At 43.1% G+C, this 26,753-nt stretch overlaps 1 protein-coding gene across 2 annotated transcripts; it reads left to right on the top strand.

Moving 5' to 3' along the window:
• Nucleotides 1-73: 73 nt before the first annotated feature.
• MPZL3 (myelin protein zero like 3) lies at nt 74-26,753 on the top strand. Of its 2 annotated transcripts, none has more exons than XR_007130906.1 (6): nt 74-1,000; nt 12,414-12,580; nt 17,212-17,422; nt 19,466-19,631; nt 19,945-20,067; nt 21,092-21,155. XR_007130906.1 is itself a non-coding variant. In XM_047753607.1 (6 exons), exons 1-6 carry the CDS (start codon nt 928-930, stop codon nt 25,552-25,554), a joined length of 708 nt encoding a protein of 235 aa, XP_047609563.1. In that variant the 5' UTR covers nt 74-927; the 3' UTR covers nt 25,555-26,753. The 2 variants fall into 2 exon arrangements, 1 of the variants encoding a protein (XP_047609563.1); XM_047753607.1 differs by lacking the exon at nt 19,945-20,067 and adding an exon at nt 25,528-26,753.

Here is a 26,753-nt window from a genome sequence, read left to right as displayed (position 1 = left end):
TGTAAGTTTCCTTGTGGTGCAGTAGACTAAGGATCTGGTATGGCGATACCAGGTATCCATCCCTGGCCTGGCCACTTCCACATGCCAGTGAGTGCGGCCAAGAAAAATCAGAGAAAATTCCCAGCTTTCAAGTCTAATAAAGGAATAGGAGTTAAAAAACGGAAAATTATCATTCCCAAGAGCTGAAGCATAGTTTTATTACCCCCTTGCTTTCAACAAATATACAGATTCCAGGAGAACAAGCTGACTAATGGTTAAAGCAGGGTGCCATTCCATCTCATTTTCAGCAGAATGTTATATCATCTCTCCATTTCACTTCAAGCACTGTGAAAACTCAATTTTCCAACCCCAAAAGGCACAAATCTTAATTCCTTTTTGTAAAGATTTCATCACTGCCACTGTCAACAGCAATTTAAACACTCAACGTAGGTACTGAGCTGGATGCTGCAATAGCCACACACAAAAAAGAACACAAACCAGTCTTGAGGCACAAATTGCCCACAAAGTCCTAATACACAGTTATCTATTCACTGGTCCTGCATGATCCTCTAGCCCCCTCTAAACCATAGGAATCTATTCTGAGAGCCCTCCAAATTTGTAGGGAGTAAAAAAAGACTGATTCTGAGTCAGAGCATCAATACTATTCGATCCTGCAAAGCTCCATAAAAATAAATAGTAAATTCTCCAAAGCCTGCCTGACTTCATTTTCAGCAGAATAATGAACTCCTACTTGAGAGTTATAGAATCTCTGAGTTGAAATAATTAAGTCCAGGTGTGGTTCTGGCTAGAAGCCACGTTGCTATGGCAACTCCCAATCGCCATTTTAGGTCTTTTCTCGGGCTCCCGTCCTCGCGTCACTTCCGGCGTTACCTGTGTGGTTACTGGGAGCTGTAAACAAGGTGTGCAAGCATCTGGAGAGCTGTCGGGATGCAGCACAGTGGGGCCACTGGAAGCCGTGGCTGCGTCCTATGCCCACTGCTGGGCGTTCTGTTTTTCCAGGGTGAGTGCGCCCCGGGGGCTCCCTCACACTTCCGGTTGGGGGTTTAGGGAAGATGGTCGCTTTTCCGGTTCCGGTGGGGGTCCCCGGAAAGCCCCTACCGCGCTTCTGGGAAAGAGGAGAGGAAGCGGGAGAGCGTGGGGAACATGTTCTCTTCTAATCACCCCCTACTGAGGGGAGTTGGTGGCTTGTCGGTGCTTTCCGGCGACCCTGGCAGCTCGATCACCTTGTGCGACTCTGTATTGTGTTGTGGCGATGGCACGACTTGATGGAATCACAGAGGGCTCTGGCTTTGGGGGACCCCGATATTATCTTGTGAATTATCAGTGGTTGACTCGGCTGTGGTTTTGTGGGCTGTATATCCTTGTTGGGATGGGACAATTCTAGTCTTCAGTAGTTTGTCCCAGTAATTTTGGAAAAGACAGTCATGATTGTTGGTATATATGTATATATTTTTTTGATGGGTAATTGTCAGCCTGTGAAGTAAAACGTATTTTAGTCACAGGGTGTGCTTTGATTTTATTGTAATTTAAGATTTCATTTCATTTGTTGAGGAAAAGCAACTGCTTCAATAACAGTTTAAAAATACAGGGATGGGCACATCAATTTTGTTAAAAGTTTAGTCTATTAACTGATAGCTGGAGTACAGTATTCACACTATGAAATATTCTTAAAATATGGATGTTTTGCTTTCATGCGATTTTCGAGTTGCATAAATTTCAGTCAACCTAATTACCTTCATTTTAGGGTGCAATTATCTCCTGTATGTGTGTGTCTTCTCCAGGAAATCATATGTTAGTAGAGCTAGCATTAAAGTGAATTGTTAACTTCATGAAATTTCCCTGTGGGTAATAGGAGTTTCTGAAGGGGACCTTTAGCATGAATGCTTCAGGTGTACTGAATCTCAGTAGTTAAGGCTGGGGAGTTTTTCTTTATTTCGTGACTAATATTCATGCCAGCACACTCCCTTATCCCTCCCAGCTGCCTGTGTCATAAGTGTCCAGTTTTTCAGCTAAATTATTTTGAAATATACTATTTAGGCTGATCTACTGTCACTCCCAATAATTCTAGTTCCTTCTCTCTCCCTGCGCCCTTCTCTCACACACACACCTACATACATAGACACAGAAATGTTCAATTACTCTCCTATTGAAAAAAGTCCTAGCAATAATGGATGGTTTAATAAACTTGATGTCATGTTGAAAAGTGTCCATCAATTAAGCAAACATTGAAAAGTTGAGTTTGCGGAGTTCCTGTTGTGGCTAGGTGGTTAACGAATCTGACTAGGAACCATGAGATTTCGGGTTTGATCCCTGCCCTTGCTCAGTGGGTTAAGGATCCAGCGTTGCTGTGAGCTGTGGTGTAGGTCACAGACACAGCACAGATCTGGCGTCACCGTGGCTGTGGCATATAGGTCAGCAGCTAAAGCTCCGATTAGACCTCTAGCCTGGGAACCTCCATATGCCGTGGTGCAGCCCTAAAATGACAAAAGACCAAAAAAAAAAAGTTGAGTTTGCGGTATGTAGGTACTTGATTTATCTTTTGCCTTTAAAACAAAAAACAGCTTATTGAGATACAATTCATATGTTAGTTTACTCATTTAAAGTGTACCATTCGATGGTTTTTAGTATATTCACAGTTATGCAATTATTACAACAATCAATTTAGAATATTTTAATCACCCCAAAGAGAAGTTCTGTAGCCATTTTCAATTACTCCTCATTCTTCCCTTACCCAACCCCTGGCAAATACAAATTTACTTTTTTTTGCTGTGAACTTGCCTATTCTGGACATTTCATATAAACAAAATCATACAATATATATTCCTTTGTGACTAGCTTTTTTCATTTATCATATTTTCAAGATTCATCCTTTTTTGGGGGAGGGGTCTTTTGTTTTGAATCTCTTAGCTAATTGACTTTGGTTTCATATCAATGTTTGTCTTTCCTCTTCAGATATAAAGACCTACTAAATTATTAGCTAGTTTGAACTCTCTCTAAGTAATAAATATGGTCCTACTATATCAGTTGTCTAAGTATGTAGAAATAGTACATTAGGAAGCTTAGGGCGCATATACTTTTTTCCATTTAAGTATGCAATCTTATGAATCAGATTTGTATTTTGGAAAATTTGATATATAAAATTGGGAGTTTTTGCCATTTTTTCCATTTCTTCTATGTGTAAATTACTTATGCTCAAATGTGATATTCTCCCAGATTAAAAAAATTTTTTTTTTTGGTCCTTTTGCTATTTCTTTGGGCCGCTCCCGCAGCATATGGAGGTTCCCAGGCTAGGGGTCGAATCGGAGCTGTAGCCACCGGCCTACGCCAGAGCCACAGCAACGCGGGATCCGAGCCGCGTCTGCGACCTACACCACAGCTCATGGCAACGCCGGATCGTTAACCCACTGAGCAAGGGCAGAGACCGAACCCGCAACCTCATGGTTCCTAGTTGGATTCGTTAACCACTGTGCCACGACGGGAACTCCCAGATTTAAAATTTTTAAAATTATTATGATTATTTCTATTGTTGGCTGTTTTTACCTGGCAAGGATTTTTTTTTTTTTAACTCAGGGGAAAATATACATCCACTAGCATATTAGGCCTAGGATGAAAGTTTATGAATGAGTGTAACATTCAATGGATATTTTTTTCTTCTTATTTTTTGAATAGAAGAGATAAATTATTTTATATCTACTGATTTTTAGAATACTTTTTTTTTTTTTTGCTTTTTAGGGCCGTACCTGTGGCTTATGTAAATTCCCAGCCTAGGGGTCGAATCTTAGCTGCAGCTGCTGGCCTAGACCTCAGCCACAGCAATGCCAGATCCGAACCACATTTGCAACCTACACTGCAACTCACAGCAATGCTGGGTCCTTAACCCACTGAGCAAGGCCAGGGATCAAACCCACATCCTCATGGATACTAGTTGGGTTTGTTACCACTGAGCCACAATGGGAACTCTCCTAGGATACTTTCGATTTTACTAAAATATGTATAGAGAAAAGTGCACATGTCATAGTATACAGCTCAATGAATTTTCAGAAACTGAATACACCTGGATAATCACCCAAATCAGGATATAGACTATTATTGGTATTCCAGAAACTTTCCTTGTGATTCCTTTCAGTCATTGTCCCTTCTTCTTCTATCGATTGGGAGAACCAATATCCTGATGTGTAGATTAGTAGTACAGATTTATGGATCATATTGTTACTTTTCTGTAACTGTACATTTCATACCTGCTTATTCAGTGTTTAGATTTCAGTAGAGTGACTTTACACATTAATAACTTTATAGCAAAATTATGCTCATGAATATGGAGTTCACATATATTAAGGAAGAAGTTACTGGTAGGTAGCATTATTAAAGATGTACTTACTATAATTCAGTAACCAAAATTTGCTCAAAGCTTATAATTTTTATGTCTATTTTGTAACGATTTTTTTTCTTTTTAGGGCCACACCCATGGCATATGGAGGTTCCCAGGCTAGGGGTCCAGTTGGAGCTATAGCTGCCGGCCTACGCCACAGCCATAGCAATGCAAGATCTGAGCTGTGTCTCTGACCTACACCACAGCTCACTGCAATACCAGGTCCCTAACCCACTGAGCGAGGCCAGGGATTGAACCCACAACCTCATGGTTCCTACTCAGATTCATTTCCGCTGCATCACAACAGGAACTCCACAATTTTTGTTTTATAAAAGGAAATGCTGTTGGTTTGGTTCAGTTGAATAACTATTACTGCACCTCCACAGTGTGCTAGGTTCCACTTTGATAAGCTCAGGGTCTATTGGAAGAGACAGACAAGTCAACAGATCATTTTAGAATTTAGTACCAAAAGAGAAATGCATGAGAAACCATGGCAGTCACCAGGGAGGTGACCTTAATCTGCCAAAAGGATACAAGGAAGACTTTCCGGAGGTGTCACCTAGGTTAAATCTTGAAAGAATAAGAGTTAGAGGAAGTGAGGAAAATTCCAAACACAGAGAAGAACATGAACAGGACTTGAAGGTCCTAAATAACTTTCCAAGCAAATTTTCTGAAAGTACTTTGATTGGGTTAACTTAAATCACATGTTGACCCCAACCATATCTCTGTAGTCAGGAGGCTGATGTGCTGGAACTTGCTCTACTGGTTCTCAAGAGCTGATTATGCATGTCTTCCTAATTCAGCATTCAGAGACTTTACCTTTGTAGCTTGAAATTAGCCATGATGGGAGTATTTGTACCACAGAAATTGTCAAACTCTGCATATCTGAGTTTTCTATTTTTAGCTGTTTACCTGCTCACCTCTGTATGTAATGATTGGTTTAGGCCAGTCCGAGTCATCTTCCAGAACTGGGGGTAGGGTCAGTTGCTAGTTATTCTTAGTTTGCTCCTCTCCCACCAGATCCATTCACTTCTAGTCTCTGTCCCCCCTCCCCCACCCCCTTAGCTGACCTGGAAACTGTCATCCATCCATCCCTTTCTTTGGCTTCCAATTAGGTGTGGTCAATGGGAGGCATTGGAGGGCAGGAATTGAATGACATCAGGGTATCTCTTCCCTGCTCCCTCCCTGTTGTGGTGCCATGGTCTGTAGTGGCTGTATTCTTTTATGGATACAGTGTCTGTCAGGTGGCCCACAGCTCCAGCTGTTACCAGGCTCCAGTAACACCCTTTTCTCCCTTTGCCCTTTTGAGCCTGGGGTGGTAAAGGCTTTGTGCCTTTGTTGGCTTCCTTGACCCTGAAAAGTCCCTTTGAAAAGTGGCCCACATACTCTTTAGAATCTTAGCCGATTGTGCCCACTATTCTTTGCCTGGCCCCTGAGAGAGGCGTCTTCCTTCAAGCTCATGGGCTGCATGAGAAAGAGTGGACAACCAAAGAAAATCTGGGTGTTGTTAGGAAAGGAGATGAGGGGAATAGACATTGAGCTGCTAACAAACGAGAGTTCACTCCCTTCAGTCTGAGATCTCGTAACAGTCAAGTGGGCATATCCAGTAATATTGGACACTCAGAGGCAGGTCATGGCTAGCAATATAGACTGGGGAATCATTAACCCATTTGTGGTTATGAAATCTGTAACAGTGAATAGGCTTGTCCAAGGAGAACATGTTGAAAGCAGGACTGTGGGCTCAGGGTAGAACTCTAAGGAACACCAGTGTTTAAGGGATAGGTAGGAAGGGAGTAGCCCTAGAAAGAGATTTGACAGAAACTGTCAGAGATTTGATGTGTGTATATGTGTGTGTGTGTCACAGTCAATATGGAGGGTTGGTTGGAGGGAGACTGATGAGGTTCTGATTTTATAACTCTAAACCATATTTGCTATAAACCAGGGTTAGCAAACTTTTGTAAAGTGCCAGAGAATTAATATTTTAGGCTAAAATATTAGCCCTAAACCAACTGCCCCCTTGACATTATCCCTTGGGTATCTCAAAGTCACCTTAAACTTATCCAAAATCAGACTCATGTTCTTTCCTGCCAAGCCTGGTACTTTCCTAATCTTCCCTCTGTCAGTGAAAGGTATCACCAAGTCAGAAACCTGGAAGTCATCTTTGACACCTCTCTTTCCCTAACATTCCACAGTCTATTTCCACTTCTTGCTGATTTTACCTTGTAAGTATTGCTGTCTTCCTAGTTCTCTCCACATCCAACTTATTTCAAACTTCTCTTATGTCTCACTTGAGTATTGTGGTAGCTTCCTAAGTAATCTTTTTTTTTTTTTTTTTGCTTTTTAGGGCCACTCTTGCAGCATATGGAGATTACCAGGCTAGGGGTCGAATTGGAGCTACATCTTCCAGCCTCCTCCACAGCCACAGCAACACAGGATCCAAGCCGCATCTGCGACCTACACCACAGCTCACAGCAATGCCAGATCCTTAACCCACTGAGCAAGGCCAGGGATCGAACCCTCAACCTCATGGTTCCTTGTCGGATTCGTTAACCACTGAGCCATGATGGGAACTCCGAGGCCAGGTTTTGAACCTGCATGGTTCCTCATGGTTCCTAGTGAGATTCGTTTCTGCTGCGCCACAAAGGTAACTCCAGCTTCCTAAGTAATCTTATATTTACTCTTGGCTCCCCCCAAGTGTCTTCCCTAGGGTGCTGTTTTAAAAATGTAAACATCAGGAGTTCCCATCATGGTGCAGTGGAAATGAATCCAGCTAGGAACTGTGAGGTTGCGGGTTTGATCCCTGGCCTCGCTTAGTGGGTTAAGGATCTGGTGTTGCCATGAGCTGTGGTGTAGGTCGCAGATGTGGCTCGGATCTGGCGTTGCTGTGGCTGTGGCATAGGCCAGCAGCTGTAGCTCCAATTAGACCCCTAGCCTAGGAACCTCCATATGCCATGGGTGTGGCCCTAAAAAGTAAAAAAATTAAAAAAAATTTAAAAAATGTAAACATAATATCCCTTCTCATTCAGTCCTTGGAAAATAGTTAAATTTTTAAGTAAATACTTAAGTCTTTAAGTATTTTCCATGGCTTCCCATTACTCTAAGAATTAGGACCCAAACCTCTAAGGTCCTTCATGATTGGGTTTCTGCTCACCTTGTAGCCACATCTCATTCTTCTCTCTCAGGCTCTTTGTGTTGCTCTCATTCTGCTTTTCTTCAGTTCCTTGACTTACTATGCTCCTTCCTGGCACAGGACCTTTGCATAGGCTCTGTGTGAAATATTCCTCCTCCTCACCCTTCCTTCAGAACGCAATTCAAAAACATATTTTCTGCAAAGCTTGCTGTAGCCACTCCCTGCTTTCCTACCATAGAAGGTACAGTTCTCATAGCCACTCTCTGTCTTTTTTTCATAGTGCTTTTCATAGTTTTTAATTATACATTCATCTTGATGGTGATTTGATTAGTGTATGGAACTTCTGCATTTTAAGCTCCAAAACAGGGACTGTAATTATTTTGCTCATATTTAACCCCAAATTCAGAGGGTGGCACAAAACAGATGCTCCATAAGTCTGTGTTTGAAGAATGAGTGAATAAATGAGAATATTATCCTGGAAGCTGTGTGATAGAGAAGGTCAAGGAGCAAGGAGTCACTGCTGTGGAAGTATCCAGTAAAATCGGGAGAGAAAAATGCCTATTGGAGTTTTTAATCCCTTGGACTTCGCACTTCTGTCCTTTACCAGAAGTGGTGGTGGAGTCAAGATTGTGCTGTAGGGGTCTGAAAGCGGGTGGAAAGAGAGGGAAGGGAGACATCGAAAAGGACAACTCTCACAAACTTGGCTTAGAAAGAAAGAGAGGGCAGTACTTGCTAACGGGTAGTATTAGAAGGTTAAGGAAAATGTGTTCTTGTTCCCTTTTATTGTTATTTGTTTTTATAGGTGGGAGAGACTTCTCTGTATTTAGAGGCTGAGGGAAGAAAGAACCCCTCTTGAAAGGGAGAGGTCGAAGATAGTAGACAGGGTGTTTTGTTTTGTTTTCCTGGAATAGGGTTTGGAAGGGAGGGATCCAGGCAGACGAGAGGGGCTTGACTTTGCATAGAAGAAGACAACACACCCTTTCAGATTGGAGGTGAGGATGGTGTAGATGCAGGAAAATATGTGACTGAGCAGTTTGTATGGTTTCAAGCTTCTTGAGGAAGGGGAGACCTTTCCTTCTGAGCATGAAGGGTTTGTAGGTTGCACAGAGGATAACTGAGAATAGCAAAGTTTGAGGAGTCAGAGATGCTGACCAAGGTTGATTAAAGAATGGTCATGCCTCCTTAAGGGCTCAGCTGTGGGTGGAATTCATGAATTTCTTATGGTAACTATCTGTGCAGTGGTATGATTTTTCTCCTCCAGTGTCCACCAGACACAGTCTAGAAGTGGTCATCTAGGGCTGAGCTTTTCCTGAATCAGTGCAATGAAAAGGTAGGTGTCTAGGGGACTTAAGAATGTTGAAAATGCTGTAAAAATGGGGATAGGAAGAATGGGTGGGTGCTAACAAGCACACTCTGTTCCTGTAATAGAACTTTTGGTGACCTGTCCACCTCTTTCTCTCATTCTCTCTCTGCCTGCTCCCCTCTCTCTGAATTTTGCCCTCAAGGTACTTCCATTTAGTGGAGGAGATAGTCTTTACTGATCAAAGGCAAACAATGGTGTATGTGTTCAAGTAGTATTACATACTAAATGTCACCTGAAAATTGCAGAAAGGGTAATGAACTGTGTCAGAGATTTTGAGAAGGCATCACCAGGGGGCTGCTGATTTTTTAATTTTATTTTTCAAGTTTATTTTTTATTTTTAATTTTTTTTTTTTTTTTTTTAGGGCTGCACCCACAGCATATGGAAGTTCCAAGGCTAGGGGCTGAATTAGAGCTGTAGCTGCTAGCCTGTGCCACAGCTACAGCAATGTGGGATCTAAGCCACGTCTGTGACCTCAAGGCAGCGGTGGATCCTCAACCCACTGAGCGAGGCTGGGGATCCAACCCGAGTCTTCATGGGTACTAGTTGGGTTAGTTACTGCTGGGCCATGATGGGAACTCCCCTTAGATTTTATTTTATTGCCCAGTAGAGAATTACTGAAGGTTTTTGAATGTTTGTGGTGTTAATTTTAATGGTAATAGGTAACATTTATTGAATGTTTCAATTTCAGGCTCTATGCTAAGCATTTCATGTCTTACCTTCCTTATCCTCATAGTGACCCAATGAAGTAGGTCTTTTTATTATTCTGACTCACCAAGTGAGGAAATTGAAGCTTGAACAGGTTAGGTAACTTTGATCAAGAAAGTAGCTGGGCTAGAACTCAAGTGCAGGTCTGTCTAATTCTAAATCCATACTTTAAAATCTCTCTGCTATACTTATGTTTTAGGACAAAGATATATTAAGGGTATGGGGAGAATGTAGATTATTCATTTCTGCCTTTTAGCTTTTATTTTTTAAATTAAAAAATGTATTTTGTCTTTTGCCTTTTCTAAGGCCGCTCCCGAGGCATATGGAGATTCCCAGACTAGGGGTCTAATTGGAGATGTAGCCGCCAGCCTACACCAGAGCCACAGCAATGTGGGATCCCAGCTGCGTCTGCAACCTACACCACAGCTCAAGGCAACGCCAGATCCTTAACCCAGTGAGCGAGGCCAGGGATCGAACCCTCAACCTCATGGTTCCTAGTTGGATTTGTTAACCACTGAGCTACCACAGGAACTCCCTGCCTTTTAGCTTTTAGAGCTGCTTCTGGAGTCATGAGTAGGGTGGGTCAGGAGTGAGACCTTCAGAGAGAGGAGGGGTTAAGGGATGAAGGCTTTCCAGGCAGAGGAACAGCATGTGCAAAGGCACAGGAACGACACGTGTAGCATGGCAAAGTCAGGGAGGATGTTTTGGATGAACCAGAAGTAAGCCTCATCTTTGGGGCGGGTCAGCTTCTTAGTAGAGTTGTGAGCCTAGTCTTGGTCTCCTCCTTTTAAGAAGAATGTGAACAGACCAGATTGTCTAGAGAGGAGCAAGAAACATGATTCAAAGCAGCAGAGGTAAAGGTCATGGAATTGATGACTCATAAATATGTCTGTGATGGGAAAGATTGAGAAAGTATGGGCAGAACTAAAGAGGTGGTAATAATGATGAAGCTGCCTAACATGTATCCAGCACTTATTCCGGGGTAGATAGGCTTCTTAGTGTGGCACATTTTTTTTTTGTTTTTTGGTTTTATTTAGGGCCGCACCCGAGGCATATGGAAGTTCCCAGGCTAGGGGTCAAATCGGAGTTACAGCTGCTGGCCTACACCCCAGCCACAGCAATGCCTGTGGGCAACACCAACCTACTGAACAAGGCCAGGGATTGAACCTACATCCTCATGGATACTAATCGGATTCGTTACCACTGTGCCACGACAGGAACTCCACATGGCACACGTTTTAATTCATTTATTCTTCACAGTGAGCTTCTAAGGTAAGTGTTATTATGATCATTGCTAACAGAATGAGAAATGGAAGAAATCAAGTAAACTTGTGAGGACCACAGAGTCAGCAAGTGGCAGAGCTGGGATTTTCCTCCTGCCTCAAGCAGAGGATGGTGTGTGGGTTTGTTCTTTTTCTGAAAGCTTGCTGCTCTGCCTTTGGCCTGCCAGATGAATCATGGCTGATTGTGGTGGAGAAGGAAAAGCAAAGTGCTGGTGGCTTACCTTCCTAAAAAATGGCTTCCTGGGAGAAGATAAATTTCTACTCACTGTTCTATGAAAGCAGAGGGGCTTGGTTAGAAGAAAGTGCCAACTTTTTTCAGGGAGATGGGGTGTCAAATTTGGACATATGAGGTAGTTTTGGAAAGAGGAAGTCTCCAGAGGGCTTAAAATGATATTTTATTTTTACATATACAACACATTAGGTTGCAAATTTAATCATTTTTCCCCCTCCCTATGGTTTACTTTTTTTTTGCTTTTTTTAGGGCCACACTTGTGGCACATGGACGTTCCCAGGCTAGGGGTCAAATCGGAGCTGTAGCTGCCAGCCTACACCACAGCCACAGCAGTATGGGATCTGAACCACGTCTTCGACCTACACCACAGCTCACGGCAACTTTGGATCCTTAAGCCACTGAGCAAGGCCAGTGATCGAATCTGCATCCTCATGGGATACTTGTCAGATTCGTTTCCTTTGTGCCACAATGGGAACTCCCTCCATGGTTTACTTTTAATGAATGTGTGAATCATTAGCCAGCTTTAAGAAAGGGAGAAACAAAACGAAACTGGATAGAACCTTGGGGTAAATGTATAAAATTTCTTTGAAAAAATTCCTATTCTGACTTCTTATTCTTATTTTGCTGGTGGTTAAAGTAGTGATAGTTTCTGGCTACAACCTGTGCTTGGGATAAATCCCTCAGCCCACACAATAGCTGCTGTATTGCCAGAGGGTAAAATGTCAGGGGAGTGGGTGGTATTGCTTTTTAGCCGGCTGTGGGCTGATCTACCTGGCTGTAATTAATTTAAGTCCGTATTTGGAAGAATGCTGGTGTGACCAGGTTTAAACATTTTACCAAAATATTCATTCTATGATTTAATGTTGTAAAATAACAAAATTGCCACTTTTGATTAATGCAGATATCTGCTCCTTATCCTTTTGGGCCTGAGATGATATTTATTTCTATAGCTTTCTTGTCCTTTTTTTTTTTAGAGCCACAGGTGCAGGTGCGCCATATGGAAATTCCCAAGCTAGGGGTCAAATTGGAGCTACAGCTGCCAGCCTACACCACATCGACAGCAACGCAGGGTCCAAGCCACATCTGCAACCTACACCACAGCTCATGGCAATGCCAGATCCTTAACCCACTGAGCAAGGCCAGGGATCGAACTCATATCCTCACGGATACTAGTTGGAATCATTTCTGCTGTGCCACGACAGGAACTCCCTGGTATGGTTTTCTGATGAGAGCCCTAAAAATGATAAACAGTGTCTCTGTATTGTTCACTCATATCTATATGTTCCACCCAAATGAACACATTTTGAATGTTTGGGCTTGCTTTGACTAGGTGTTTACATCGTCCTTTCCCTGGAGATTAAAGCAGATGCCCATGTCCAGGGTTATGTTGGAGAAAGTATCAAGTTGAAATGCACCTTCAAGTCAAGTTCATCCATCACTGACAAACTCACCATAGACTGGACATATCGACCTCCCAGCAGCAGTCGCACAGAATCAGTAAGTGTGTGTCTTTAAGGATGTATCTTTGAGACTTCGGGGTCAACGGCTCTGGAATCCTTTTATCCCAAGTCACAGTCACACCTTAGGCCTTCTCTTCTTAGAATGGATGATGAGCTTCTAACAAATAGAAGGAGGAGTTCCTGTCATGGCGCAGTGGAAATGAATCCGACTAGAAACCATGAGGTTGTGGGTTTGATCCCTGGCCTCACTCAGTGGGTTAAGGATCTGGTGTTGCTGTGAGCTGTGGTGTAGGTGGCAGACGTGGCTTGGATCTGGTGTTGCTGTGGCTGTGGCGTAAGCCGGCGGCTACAGCTCCGATTAGACCCCTAGCCTGGGAACCTCCATATGCTGTGGGTGTGGCCCTCAAAAGACAAAAAAGACAATAAAATAAAATAAAATAAATAGAAGGAGATGAGCTCCTACCCTATGTGACATTCCCTTGGTCACCTAGGACTTTTTCTTCTATGTAAAATCTTGAAGATAAGCTATAGGAAAAAAAAAGTCAGAAACTTGGAGGAAATGTGGTTTAATTTTGTTTCCCCTTTGTTGTTTCTTTTTCTTGGCTTGTAGCTTGAGTTTCGGATTTGATGTACTAAAAGTGGCACCTCCAGGGCTACTGAATAGAAAAATTCTAGAGGTCCCAGTCACAGACATCTTTTCTCTTAAAGCTGCTTATTTCCGTCATGTGAAGTTATCTCAGTGGGTGTATCTGTTTGTATTTCGGTACTCTGTAGATTTATCTTGGCGTCTTCTCCCAGTGTATAAACATCTGCATTGATTTATATAGCTCCCTTTGAAGGAAATGGTGGCACCTTATGTTGATGACAGATGCTGTTGGTGACAGATGGTCTTGCAATATTAGAAGCAATATATTTTAATCACACATATAAAACATGTTTATGGCTCAAATCCCATTGTGGATGTCTAATTGAAGATTGCAATGCTATTAAAAAACCCTTTCTCTGTATGAAAGGCTATCATTATCCTAGGTCAGGATACATTTTATCAGGAATGTGAATGTTGGAATTCTGTGTGGCCCAGTGGGTTAAGGATCCGGTGTTGTCATTGCAGTGGCTTGGATTGCCTCTGTGGTGCAGGTTCAATCCCTAGTCCAGGAATGTCTGCATGCCATGGGCATCGACAAAAAAAGAAAGAAAGAAAGAAAGGGTCACACCTGCAGCACATGTCAGTTCCCAGGCTAGGGGTTGAATCAGAGCTACAGCTGCCAGCCTACACCACAGCCACAGCCACAGCCACGCCAGAAATGAGCTGTGTCTGCAATCTACGCTATACCTCATGGCAACGCCAGATCCTTAACCCACTCAGCAAGGCCAGGGATTGAACTGTGGTCCTCATGGATGCTAGTCAGGTTCATTAGCGTTGAGCCACGGCAGGAACTCCAAGTTTGTAGTTTTGAAAGTATCTTCATTCGTTTGTCCTGTTTCCTTCATTAGAAGTACTTTCTCTTTGATTTTACTGTATAAGCTTTGGACTTTCTTTTAGGAGTCATTATTGAATGCCATGTAGTACCTCCCAGCAGATACAGTACGAGCTCCAGTTGTCCTATTGAAGGCAGCTCCAGCGAGGGAAGCTAGCTGTATTCACCATCCCTTTTTCTTTAGACTTAAAATAGGTCACTTTGTTTTGAGTGGTCAGGAAACTATCGTTGGCTTTATATGGCTCTTCTTCGTTGGCCAAAAGTAGGACAGAGCAAACAATGGGGATCTTTGCAGGGCAGAAACCTCAAATGCAAACGGCAGTTCTCTGTGAGGCTAGTCAGGAAATCAGCAGACTCACCCAAGCTGCTATCAGTGGATCCTTAAAGTCACTTAACACTGCATTGCAGTTATGTTTTGTCACTCAGACTTCTGTCAAACTAACAGCAGGATTTGAGTATCACTAATTTAACTTGGAACTTCTAGGTTGAATTAATCTTGACAATTCACAACAGGCTTTGTTTTGTCAGTAAGGAGTCTTAAATGCTTTTATATTTATGCTGACAATCAGTGATAGGCATTCTTTAACTCCCTATTTGAAACATGTATTACACACTTTATTATTTATTCATATCTGCATTTCCCACTAGACAGTGAATTCCATGAGAGCAGGGCCTGTGCCTGATTGGCTCCCACTGCGCCATTTTGATGAACACAGTGCCCTGCCTGGAGTAGGTGTATGGTAAATAGTTTTCAAATGAATGCGTGAACAAATGAACCAGTAAGTGATTCAGCATCTTCTCTGGGAAGTTGGGCAACTCAGTGTTTGTAAGAGCCTGGGTTTCTAAGTGGGGAGATACCAAGTAAGTAAAGAAAGAAGAAAGACTTGAATCTTGCGTAAGAGAGAGAGGTCGTGTTGTATTGTAGTGCCTGTCCAGCGTGCCACCAGATGTGATTAGGTGCTTTTGGTGGTGAAGTAGCCAACCACCAGAGTGAAGCAGTAGTTTTTATTTTTTGTCTTTTGTCTTTTGAGGGCCACACACGTGGCATGTGGAGGTTCCCAGGCTAGGGGTTGAATCAGAGCTACGGCTGCCGGCCTATGCCGCAGCCACAGCAATGCCAGATCTGAGCCACGTCTGTAACCTACATCACAGCTCATGGCAATGCCAGATCCTTAACCCACTGAGTGAGGCCAGGGATCCAACCTGCAACCTTATGGTTCCTAGTCAGATTCACTTCTGCTGTGCCACGATGGGAACTCCGAAGCAGTATTGTTTTAATTCAGCATGCATTCACTGAGTACCAATCATACATCTGACTTGGGGTTTTTATCAATCGCCCAAATACGTAACCTGAGAGAAAGCTTATATTTTATCCTCCTGGTGATTTTGAGAAGAAACAAAAAAATCTGTCCTTTCCCACCGATTAGGCATGTGTCTTTGAGCAACTCATTTGACTGTTCATTTTTGGCCTTGCCTCCCCTTCTACCTGCCCCACGTGTGGTTCATTTTTGTTGTGATGCTCAAATGAGTAAATGTGTAGAAATTGTGTGTACACTATGAAGTACTACATGACAACACTGTTAATCAACTGTACTTCAATAAAACTTTAAAAAAATGGAAAAAATAAAATACTATATGAATATTAGAAGCCACTTTTTTTTTTTGGTCTTTTGTCTTTTGTTGTTGTTGTTGCTATTTCTTGGGCCGCTCCCGCAGCATATGGAGGTTCCCAGGCTAGGGGTTGAATCGGAGCTGTAGCCACCAGCCTATGCCAGGGCCACAGCAACGTGGGATCCGAGCCGCGTCTGCGACCTACACCACAGCTCACGGCAACGCTGGATCGTTAACCCACTGAGCAAGGGCAGGGACCGAACCCGCAACCTCATGGTTCCTAGTTGGATTCGTTAACCACTGTGCCACGACGGGAACTCCAGAAGCCACTTTAGAATAGGGTTTCTCAACTTTGGCACTGTTGGCATTTTGAGCCAAACAATTCTTTGCTGTGGGGGGCTCTCCTATGAACTGCAGGATTTTGAGCAATGTCCCTGGGCTCTACCCACCAGATGCCAGTAGCACTCACCCCAGCTGTGATGACTAAAGACATCTCCAGATATTGCCGAATGTCTCCTGGAGGGTAGAATTGTCCCTGGTTAAGAACTGCTACATTAGGACTTGAGGGAGATTTTAGAAGAGGTTTAAGATCCTGGGATTCTTTCATCAGGCTTTTTTTTTTTTTTCTTGATAAGTTTTATTAACATGTCTTTTAATCCTTAAGATGGAAGTAAGCAATGCATAAAAAAAATTGCCCAGGAGTTACCCTTGTGGTGCAGTGGAAATGAATCCGACTAGTATCTATGAGGATGTGGGTTCGATCCCTGGTCTCCCTTAGTGGGTGAGGGATCTGGTGTTACTGTGCCTGTGGTGTAGGCTGGTAGCTATAGCTTGGTTTCAACCCCTAGCCTCCATATACTGCAGGTGTGGCTCTAAAAAGCAAATAGATAAATAAATAAAATTTAAAAAATTGTCCAACTGGGAGTTACCATAGTGGCACAGCAGAAACAATCCAACTAGGAACCATGAAGTTCGGGTTTGATCCCTGGCCTCACTCAGTGGGTTAAGGATCCGGCATTGCTGTGAGCTGTGGTGTAGGTTGAAGACTTGGCTTGGAACCACTGTTGCTGTGGCTGTGGTGTAGGCTGGCGGCTACAGCTCTGATTAGACCCCTAGCCTGGGAGTCTCCATATGCCGCGAGTGAGGGCCTAAAAAGACAAAAGACAAAAAAAAAGACAAAAAAAAAAAAGAAAAAAAAAAGGAATTCCATCAAGGCTTAGTGGTTACCGAATCCTACTAGGAACCATGAGGTTGTGGGTTCGATCCCTGGCCTTGCTCAGTGGGTTAAGGATTCAGCGTTGCTGTGAGCTGTGGTATAGGTTGCAGACAAGGCTCGGATCTCGAGTTGCTATGGCTCTGGTGTAGGAAGGCAGCTGTAGCTCCAATTGGACCCCTAGCCTGGGAACCTACATATGCCATGGGAGCAGCCCTAGAAAAGGCAAAAAGACAATAAATAAATAAATAAATTGGCCCACTCAGAAAACTCATTATACACTTGTATTTTACTTTCAACCTACTTAGCTCTACATTTTCATTATATTTTCCAAATTAATTTTTTCTTGTGGTGTTGCTTTCTCAGATTTTTCATTATCAGTCTTTCCAGTACCCAACCACATCGGGCACGTTTCGGGATCGAATTTCCTGGGTTGGAGATGTATACAAAGGGGATGCATCCATAAGCATAAAGAACCCTACTATAAAGGACAATGGGACATTCAGCTGTGCTGTGAAGAATCCTCCAGACGTGCACCATAATATTCCGGTGACAGAGTTAACAGTCACAGAAAGGGGTAAGCTAACTGCCCCCAACCTTCTGTAGTGAGGGCTCTGGGACTACTGTGGTGGTTTGTGGGGAGATAGTAATAAGCAAGGCTGCCTATCTTTGTAACCTGATTGGTCATTGGAATATTCCGCCATCGTGAATTGTCTATGAGGATGAATTTTTTCTTTTTTGGCCACACCCGAGGCATGTGGACATTCCCAGGCCAGGGATCAAATCTAAGCTGGAGCTGTGACCTACACCACAGCTGCAGCAATGCTGGATCCTTAACCTGCTGCACTGGGCTGGGATTGAACCAGTGCCTCCACAGAGACAAGCTGGATCATTAACCCACTGCACCACAGCAGGAACTCCTGAATTTTTTATCTTTATTTTGCAAGTTGAAATTTTTTTTTTCAAATATCATTGTAGTTTCTCCATTATCTTTTTACATTTTAAAAGGAAGTCTTAGAGTTCCCGTTGTGGCTCAGAGATAATGAACCTGACCAGTATCCATGAGGATGCATGTTTGATCCTTGGCCCTGCTCAGTGGGTTAAAGGATCTGGTGTTGCCATGAGCTGTGGTGTAGGTTACAGATGTGGCTTGGATCCTGCATTGCTCTGGCTGTGGTGTAGGCTGGCAACTGCAGCTGTAATTTGACCCCTAGCCTGGAAACCTCCATATGCCACAGGTGTAGCCCTAAAAAGTAAAAATAAAATAAAAGGAGGTCTTGTGGAATGTATGGCAAACCCATAAATAAATGGAGGTTGCTATCTATGTGAAATAGGAATTGTTCTGGTTTCCCTATTACATTCATACTCTCAGTTATGAGACCTTGTGCTTGCCTGTGTCTTGAAAGAGTACCTCCTCTAAAGATGGAGGCAGTACATTTCTTTTTTTTGGCTGCACCTGCAGTATATGGAAGTTCCTGGGCAAGGGATTGAACTTGTGCCACAGCAGTGACCCAAGCTGATGCAGTGACAATGATGGATCGTTAACCTGCTGCATCACAAGGGAACTCGCACAGCATATTTCATGTTGCAAAGAGTGGCTAGTTCCTTTTAATGTGAAATATGAGGGGAATGGGTTAAAGACTGATATTTTTTTCTATCTTATTCCGTGGTGACTGTTGAGTGGTCATTAAAGTCTTTATTTGGATTTGAACCAAAGATTGACTGACTGATTGATGGCTGCACCTAGCCTAGGCATGCAGAAATTCCAAGGCTAGGGATCAGACTTGTGCCATAGCAGTGACAATGCCAGATCCTTACCCACTAGGCCACCAGGGAACTTGAACTGAAGATTTATAAAGATATAGAACTGCATTATGCTTCATTATAGATCCCATGTCATTTCTCCAATCTTTTTGTATGTCTGTCTTCCTTTTCTCTTTCTTTTTCTTTATTTTTTAAAAGACAACTCATAAGTTTCAAAGACGTGGATGTGTTCATACTGCTGGTAGGAGTAGAAACTGGTGTAGTTTTTCTGGAAGACAGTTTGGTGTAGTATAAATCAGATACCTTAAAATTTCTCTTTGATCCAGTAATTCCATTAAACATTTATTTTAAAAAAGAGCTAAATATGAATCTTTATGTACAAGGATGATTATCATTGTATAACTCATGGATTCAAAGATTTAGAAACAATTTGAAGGTCCAGCATTAGAAGATTGATTGAACAAATTATTCAATATGGTAGATTACTATGCAGCCATTAAAAAAGCCCCTCTACCTGGAAGGGATATTTATGGAAAATATTTATTATATAATAAAAAGGAGGTTAGAAATAGTATGGAGAATTATGATCCATACTTCTGAGAAATAGTCTCCTCCCTATGTTGACACTCACACCCACATGCTCCTAGAAAGAAGACGGAATAGGTAGATATTATGTTGGTCCTCGGTAGTGGGATTATGAGTCAATTTTGATTCTTCTTTGTACTTTTGTGTACTTTCTACTCTTTCTACAATGAATTCATTCCTTTTGCAATCAGAAGAAATTCAAGAGCAAAAGTAAACCCTGTTTCATGTCAAAGGAAGCACTTCGCCTGTCCCTCTCTTTTTCTTGCTCTAGGTTTTGGCACCATGCTCTCCTCTGTGGCTCTTCTTTCCATCCTCGTCTTCATTCCCTCAGCTGTGGTGGTGGTTCTGCTGCTGGTGAGAATGGCGAGGAAGTCTGCGGGACTGAAGAAGAGGAGCAAGTCTGGCTATAAGAAGTCATCTATTGAAGTTTCAGATGAGTAAGTCCAGCCGCAGCCCTGAGCAGTCAGCCCTCTTCAGAGCCCTGCTTTGTGGACACTCCCCAGACCCTTGCATCCTTGCCTTCCTTCTTCCAGGCCTAATTTAGTTCTCCTGAAAGGGAAAACTTGTGGATATTAATTTGGAGAGAGATGAAGGGGCTGATAATATGGTCCTAGGCTCTTGTTTTAGAGATGAGATTGTACAGTGCTATGCTTCTGAATATAAATTCTGAAGTGAATCTCTTATTCCTTCAAAATGGACAAGAAATTCCAACAATTCAGTTATTTTTCCCTTTTCCTTGTTTTGGCACAGAGCTGATGTCTCCTGATAGAAATGCCTGAACAGCCCTGGAGGGCAAAACAGTTGGAATAAGTGAGATCTGTTCTTGTTCAGCTGACTGGATTGTGGTTATCAAAAGCATTTGCCAGTGAGCAGGTGTGATCTAGTATTTTTCCTAAGAACAAATCCACTAAAAAAAAGTAACAAAAGTCTACTTTTGTTGATCTGCAATAAAACCTGTTGATCCTCCATTGTTTCTATCAGAGACTCTTACCTAGGAAGAGAAGTCTAAAATCTTTCTCTGTGTGCACATGTGCACATTTATTTAATGGGAATGAGGAGGCCCCTTTCAAGGAATTTGTTGCCCCCCGCCCGCCGCAAAAGGCAAAGAACGCTTGGTAAAAATACTAAAATGTCTATTTGTATCACAAGACCCCTTATGATCTATCCCCAAGTCACATTTTTTCCTGCCATTTCTTCTCGTTTATTCCACATTTCGGCTACAGAGAGCTGTTTCCTTCTGCAAACATACTCTCATTTACATCTTTAAAACTTTTTTCAGTATGTTTTTCTCTCACCTGGAATCCCCTCACCTCTTCCCTCTGTGCCTGGAAAACTCTCTCCTACCTTCCAAGACACTGTTGAAATGCCTGCTCCTCGAGTTTCCCTGAGGCTTGCAGGGAAAACCAGTCACTCCATCCTCTTTGCGGCCACACAGGTTTGACCTTAGCTCTAGGAGACATTATCACCTTCTATCGTAACATACTTGCTACGTTTTTAACAGGTCTCTTGCCCCATGAAATTGTGCGCTCTTCAGGGGCCTGTTTTATTTATGTCTTTATCCCCCCAGCTCAGCCCAATGCCTCGGACATGGTTGGGGCTCAGTACATGTCTAAATGGAGGACTGTGAGTAGCTCCTAATTATTGAGCACTTACTATGTGCCAAGCACTGTGGTACATGTTTGCCACGTGCTTATTTTGCATTTACACCTAACCCCTCTCCCTTGAGTGTAGCTGGTAACATCGGCATTTTAGATGAGGAAACGGGCTCCTGGAGCTTACGTAATTTTCCCAGCCACCCTGCTAGTAAGTGGCAGAACTGGAATTTAAAACCAGACTTCAGTGCTCTGCTCTACCGAGGATCGTGATCGTTAGGATTTGACTTGTCCTCTTTCTATAGTACTGACCAAGAGGAGGAGAACGACTGCATGATGAAGCTTTGTGTCCGCTGTGCTGAGTGTCTGGTAAGCCCAGGCCATTTCTGCTGTTCACTGTTCATGTTTCATTTTCCTGCTTAATTAAAGGGATCCTTTGCCCTCAGAAGCAGCAGAGGATATGCAGGTAGGTCTAAAGCAAAGTATGAAAGTCTTTCCTCAAAGCATATTGGTCTCAGGAGACGCTTACCAATTGTAACAATTCTTTTCTTTTCTTTCATTCTTTTTCTTTCTTTCTTTTCTTTTGCTTTTTGGGACTGTACCTACGGCATATGGAAGTTCCCAGGCTAGGGGTTGAATCAGAGCTGCAGCTGCCGGCCTATGCCACAGTCACAGCAACACTGTGGGATTCAAGCCGCATCTGTGACCTACATCATAGCTCATGGCAACGTCGGATCCCTGACCCACTGAGCAAGGGCAGGGATTGAACCCGCATCCTCATGTTATTACTTGGGTTAGTAACCCACTGAGCCACAACAGGAACTCCCAAACAACTATTTTATTTTCTATCTCATGAGCACAGAATGGTGTCCTTAGTTTTATCCAGGGAATTAGAGTGATATAAACTTTTAGGTGACTTGCTGGCCTTGTCAGTAAGAAATACCCATGTTGGAAGGCTTGAGGTTTTTTTTTTTTTTTTTTTTTTTCAGCTATTTCTTGGGCCGCTCCCGCGGCATATGGAGGTTCCCAGGCTAGGGGTCGAATTGGAGCTGTAGCCACCGGCCTGCGCCAGAGCCACAGCAACGCGGGATCCGAGCTGCGTCTGCAACGTACACCACAGCTCACGGCAATGCCGGATCGTTAACCCACTGAGCAAGGGCAGGGACCGAACCTGCAACCTCATGGTTCCTAGTCGGATTTGTTAACCACTGCGCCACGACGGGAACTCCAAAGGCTTGAGTTTTGATTTAAATTTCAAAAAGCTGTCATCCTTCACCCTTTGAGCAGTGCTATGACTGGTAGGCTTGAGTGGCTGTCCCAGGATCCTAGGAGGAGGAGAGATGCTGTGATGTGGTACAGTTGGAGACAGGCCAGAAGCAACTGATGATCTCACAGGAAGCATACCTGTCATGGAAGGGTTGAAACTTGAGCTTTCTTTGTACTTTATCGCCAAGCTCAGCACTTGGCCCAATGACCACAGCCCACTTACTCATCACAGCCCTCCTTTTCCTCTTTCTCGCATGTACTTGAGGGTAGCAGGTACGCTGAGAGAAAGGTTGCTAGTGCCAATGGATAGGGTCTAATTCCAGCCCTTTGGGTTTGAATGTTTTGATAACACAAAATAAGCTAATGTCCACAAGATTATGGTCCACATTTAAGATATTGATTTATTCAACATTTATTCTTTGAACATGTATCTGACATGTGCCAGCTACAATTTTAGGTACTTAGGAAACAGCAATGAACAAAACTGGCTAAAAATCCCTGCCCTCAAAGAAATTACATTTTTTTCCCTGCTTAGGAAACTCTCATCCTTCAAGACACAGTTGAAATGTCACCTCTTAGAGTTCCTGTCATGGCTCAGTGGTTAACAAACCCAACTAGTATCGGTGAGGATGCGGGTTCAATTCCTGGCCTCACTCATTGGGTTAGGATCTGGCGTTGCCATGAGCTATGGTGTAGGTCACAGACGTGGCTCAGATCTGTCCTTGCTGTGGCTGTGGCATATGGAGGTTCCCAGGCTAGGGGTCCAATCGGAGCCATAGCTGCTGGCCTACGCCAGAGCCACAGCAACGTGGGATCTGAGCCACGTCTGCGATCCACACCACAGCTCACGGCAATGCTGGATCCTTAACCCACTGAGCAAGGCCAGGGATTGAACACACAACCTCGTGGTTCCTAGTTGGATTCGTTAACCACTGAGCCATGACGGGAACTCCTAGACTTCTTAATGAAGTAGAATCCACTGGAGGTTTTTGAGGCAAGAACACTATGAACTGTTACATGTTTTAAAAGGATCATTCTGAAGGCTTCTGTGTTAAGAATAGGTGGTAAGGGACCATGTGAGAAATAGAGCTCAGTTAGGAGACTTTAGCAATGGAGTTCCCGTCGTGGTGCAGCGGAAACGAATCCAACTAGGAACCATGAGGTTGTGGGTTCGATCCCTAGCCTCGCTCAGTGGGTTAAGGATTCGGCGTTGCTGTGAGCTGTGGTATGGGTCGCAGATGTGGCTCGGATCTGGCATTGATGTGGCCCTGGTGTAGGCTGGCAGCAACAGTTCCAATTAGACCCCTAGCCTGGGAACCCCCATATGCCTTGGGTGCGGGCCTAAAAAGACAAAAAAAACCAAAAAAACCCAAACAAACAAAGGAGACTTTAGTAGTAATGTAGGTGAGGGAATATGGTGTTTATTTGGACCAGAGTGGTGGAGGTGAAGATGGTGAGAAGTGGTTGTTTTCTGGTTATAGTTGGTAGGTAAAGTCAGAAGGATTTTCTAATGGGTTGCATGTGTATATGAAAGAATGAGAGGAGTTAAGGATAATCTCAGAGTTCTTGGAGTTCCTGTCGTGGCTCAGCGGAAATGAATCTGACTAGCATCCATGAGGACGCAGGTTCAATCCCTGGCCTCGCTCTGTGGGTTAAGGATCCGGTGTTGCTGTGAGCTGTGGTATAGGTCGCAGACTCAGCTTGGATCTGGTGTTGCTGTGGCTGTGGTGTAGGCCAGTGGCTAAAGCTCTGATACGACCCTGAGTCTGGGAATCTCCATATGCCTCGGGTGCGGCCCTAAAAAAAAAAAAAAAAAATCTTGATTTGAGCAACTAGTAGAAGTTGCCATTTTCTAATGTGTACAAGTCTGTGGGTAGAAAAAGTTTTAGGGGGAAGATCAGGAGCTGGGTTTGGGTATATTAAATTTGAAGTACTTATTAAATATCTGAGTGGAGATATGGAGTCAGCAGTTGGTTATATAGGATGGAGTTTGGAAGAGAGGTCTAGACTGGAGATGTAAGTTTAGGCATCCTTAGCACATAGAGACTGGAAGAGATATACCAGGGAAATGAGTGTAGAAAGAGGGGAACTCAAAGGATTGAGCTCTGGAGCACTCAGAGGCTGACAGACAGGGAGGTGAGGAGGAATTAGCAATGGAAGCTGAGAAGCAATGTCCAGTGAGGTGGGAGGAAACCTGGTGAGTTCGATATCCTGGGAGTCAAGTGAAGAAGGTACATCTCAAGAAAAAGAAAGTGATTAACTGTGTCAGTTGTTCTCGAGTCAGGTCAGTTAGAGTGAGAACCAGAGCTGATTGTTGGATGATCTGGTAACATGGAGGTCCTTGGTGGTCTTGGCAAAAGCAGCCTCAGTGGAACAGTGGAGATGAAAGCCTGACCTAGGTAGGGGTGGAGAAAGAATACGAACAGATGTATTGGTGAGAGTGGGTATAAGCAATGCTTTCAAGGAGTTTTGCTGTGGGGGGATGCTGAGCAATGGGGCAATAGGTAGAGAGATGTGTCAAGAGTTGCTTTTCTTTTGAAGACGGGAGGCATTATAATACATTTGTATGCTGATGGGAGTGATCCACTGGAAAAGGAAGCATTGATGCTGCAGGAGAAGAGGATTCCTGAAGTGACTTCAGGATCTAGTGCACCAGTGGAGATGTTGGCTTTAGAAAAAGGCAGTGAGAATGTATCCATAAGAAGAGTTAAGGCAGGCCAGGTAGAGGGCCCAGATGCAGATGGGTGGGTACATATGATGATGGGCATCGGGGGAAGTTCCCTCCTGACTATTCCTCTGTTCTCCGTCATGGGAGAAAAGCAAGGTCATCCGCTGAGAAGGAAGTGAGCAGAAAGAGTTAGCGATTTGGACAAAGGTATGAAAATAGTCATCTAGGAGGAGAGAATGAACGGATGAGAGAAACGTGGAATGTGGTACCAAATTAGTACTAATGGCCCACTTGAGGGTAGAAGTAATGAATGCAAGTTTGAATAATAAAAATAATAATAGTGATAGTAGCTAATCTTGAAAGAGCCCTTATAAAGTGCCAGGCACAGTGATGGAAACAGAGGTTTAAAGAAGTTAAATAACTTTACTCAAGGTCACACAACCAGCAAGGGGCAGAGCTGGGACTAGAATCCAGAGGTAGATTGACTCCTCAGCCTAAACTCCTAACCAGAGTCCCGCACTTTTTGCTGCAGACAGGCACTTTTTCCTATGTACTGAGGTTTTTAAAAAAATATATTTGCCAAGGAAATGGGAGCCCTTAGGGTTTTGAAATAGAAATTAGTCCAATAGATACAAGTTTTAATGAGGTCCTGAGATACTTCTTGGGAATTTAGGTGGGTTGAGTCAGTGACATTTCACTGTTGATGTCACCCCCCCTAGCCAGGTTCCATTTGGGGGGCCCTAACATGTAGTCTTTGCCAGAATTCTAACTGTGGCATTACCACAACTACTGCTCTTTCCCCTCCAGGATTCAGACTATGAAGAGACATACTGATGAAAGTCTACGTGATACAAGAAGAGTCACCTAGCAACAGCCAATGTCCTGTTTCACTGGCAGCTAAAGCCTCAGAGATGTGGAGCCAGCCTGGACAGTAGTGGTGGAGGATTCTGGAAGTCATCAGTAAAGACTTTAGAAACCATTTATTTATTGCAAAAATGTTCTTTTTTGTATTTATAAACTATTCAGAAACTCTCAGAAGAGACTCATAACTACCCCCTTTTAATAACTTAAACTCTAACTGAATGAAGGTATTCTTTTCCTGAATAGGAAGATACTTTTTATTATGCTTTTGTTCTTGAATGTATTACATGTTTTCTTCCAGTTTTTTGAAGGAGAATCCTAGATGTTGGCCATACTGTTGGTGCCAATAATATATATGTGTGTAAACACACACACACACACACACACACACACACACACACACACACACGCGCGCACACTTAATGAAATGGAGCTTGAGCTTTCTGATGTGCCCCCAGGCAACATGTTTGTTTAGGATAAGTATTCTCTGTTTTTTTGCTCCGTGAACATTTTCAGCTGTGAGTTAGCATACAGCATATACTCATTGGTTTAATTATCTTATCATCAGTTGTGTTTGGGTGGCTTGGAATGCATAACTCCAACTTTTTTAGAGTTGGTAGGATCAGGACTCGATGGTTTACTTTGTGTTTTTAAAGTATTAAAGAAAGTGTTGTTAATTTGCAATCAAGGAGAGAAATGACAAGGTAGAAGGATTCCTTTCTTTTGTCTTATGAGGTGCAATTTGTTATTTTGCTTTCTCACAACTGACTGATGTATGGTTTCCTTGACTTTTCAGATCAGAGGCAAGAAAAACTCTTCAAAAAGTTTTTAGTGGGAATGCGTAGACCATTTTATCAGCTATTTGCAATGAAATCACCATTTAACCTATGGCATTCTTCAAAACTTGTTTGATTTCTTATTGTGCCACTAAGGTATTTACATAATATTTGAGATAAGGAAGTGAGGGTGTGAATAACCTATGCTTCCTCCTTCTGTTCTCTTGATCCCTCCTGTCAGCTTCCCCCATTCCTTCCTGCAGCAGCCTATTTCCAATTTTAATTTACGTGGGATTTTCTGTAAGCCATTAAGAAATATGTATGACACATCAGAAAGGTTGGCTGTGTATGGAGTTCCTGTCGTGGCGCAGTGGTTAACGAATCCGACTAGGAACC

This window comes from Phacochoerus africanus, chromosome 11 (genome assembly GCF_016906955.1).
Source record: "Phacochoerus africanus isolate WHEZ1 chromosome 11, ROS_Pafr_v1, whole genome shotgun sequence".
Taxonomy (NCBI): domain Eukaryota; kingdom Metazoa; phylum Chordata; class Mammalia; order Artiodactyla; family Suidae; genus Phacochoerus; species Phacochoerus africanus.
This window is presented reverse-complemented; position numbering and strand designations above follow the sequence as displayed.

Bases quoted from the DNA above. Each gene is read 5' to 3' on its own strand.
- MPZL3 (XM_047753607.1), top strand. From the start codon at position 928: ATGCAGCACAGTGGGGCCACTGGAAGCCGTGGCTGCGTCCTATGCCCA. The intron at 1,001-12,413 runs GTGAGTGCGCCC...TGCTTTGACTAG, and splicing joins GGGCGTTCTGTTTTTCCAGG to GTGTTTACATCGTCCTTTCC. The intron at 17,423-19,465 runs GTAAGCTAACTG...TTCTTGCTCTAG, and splicing joins GTTAACAGTCACAGAAAGGG to GTTTTGGCACCATGCTCTCC.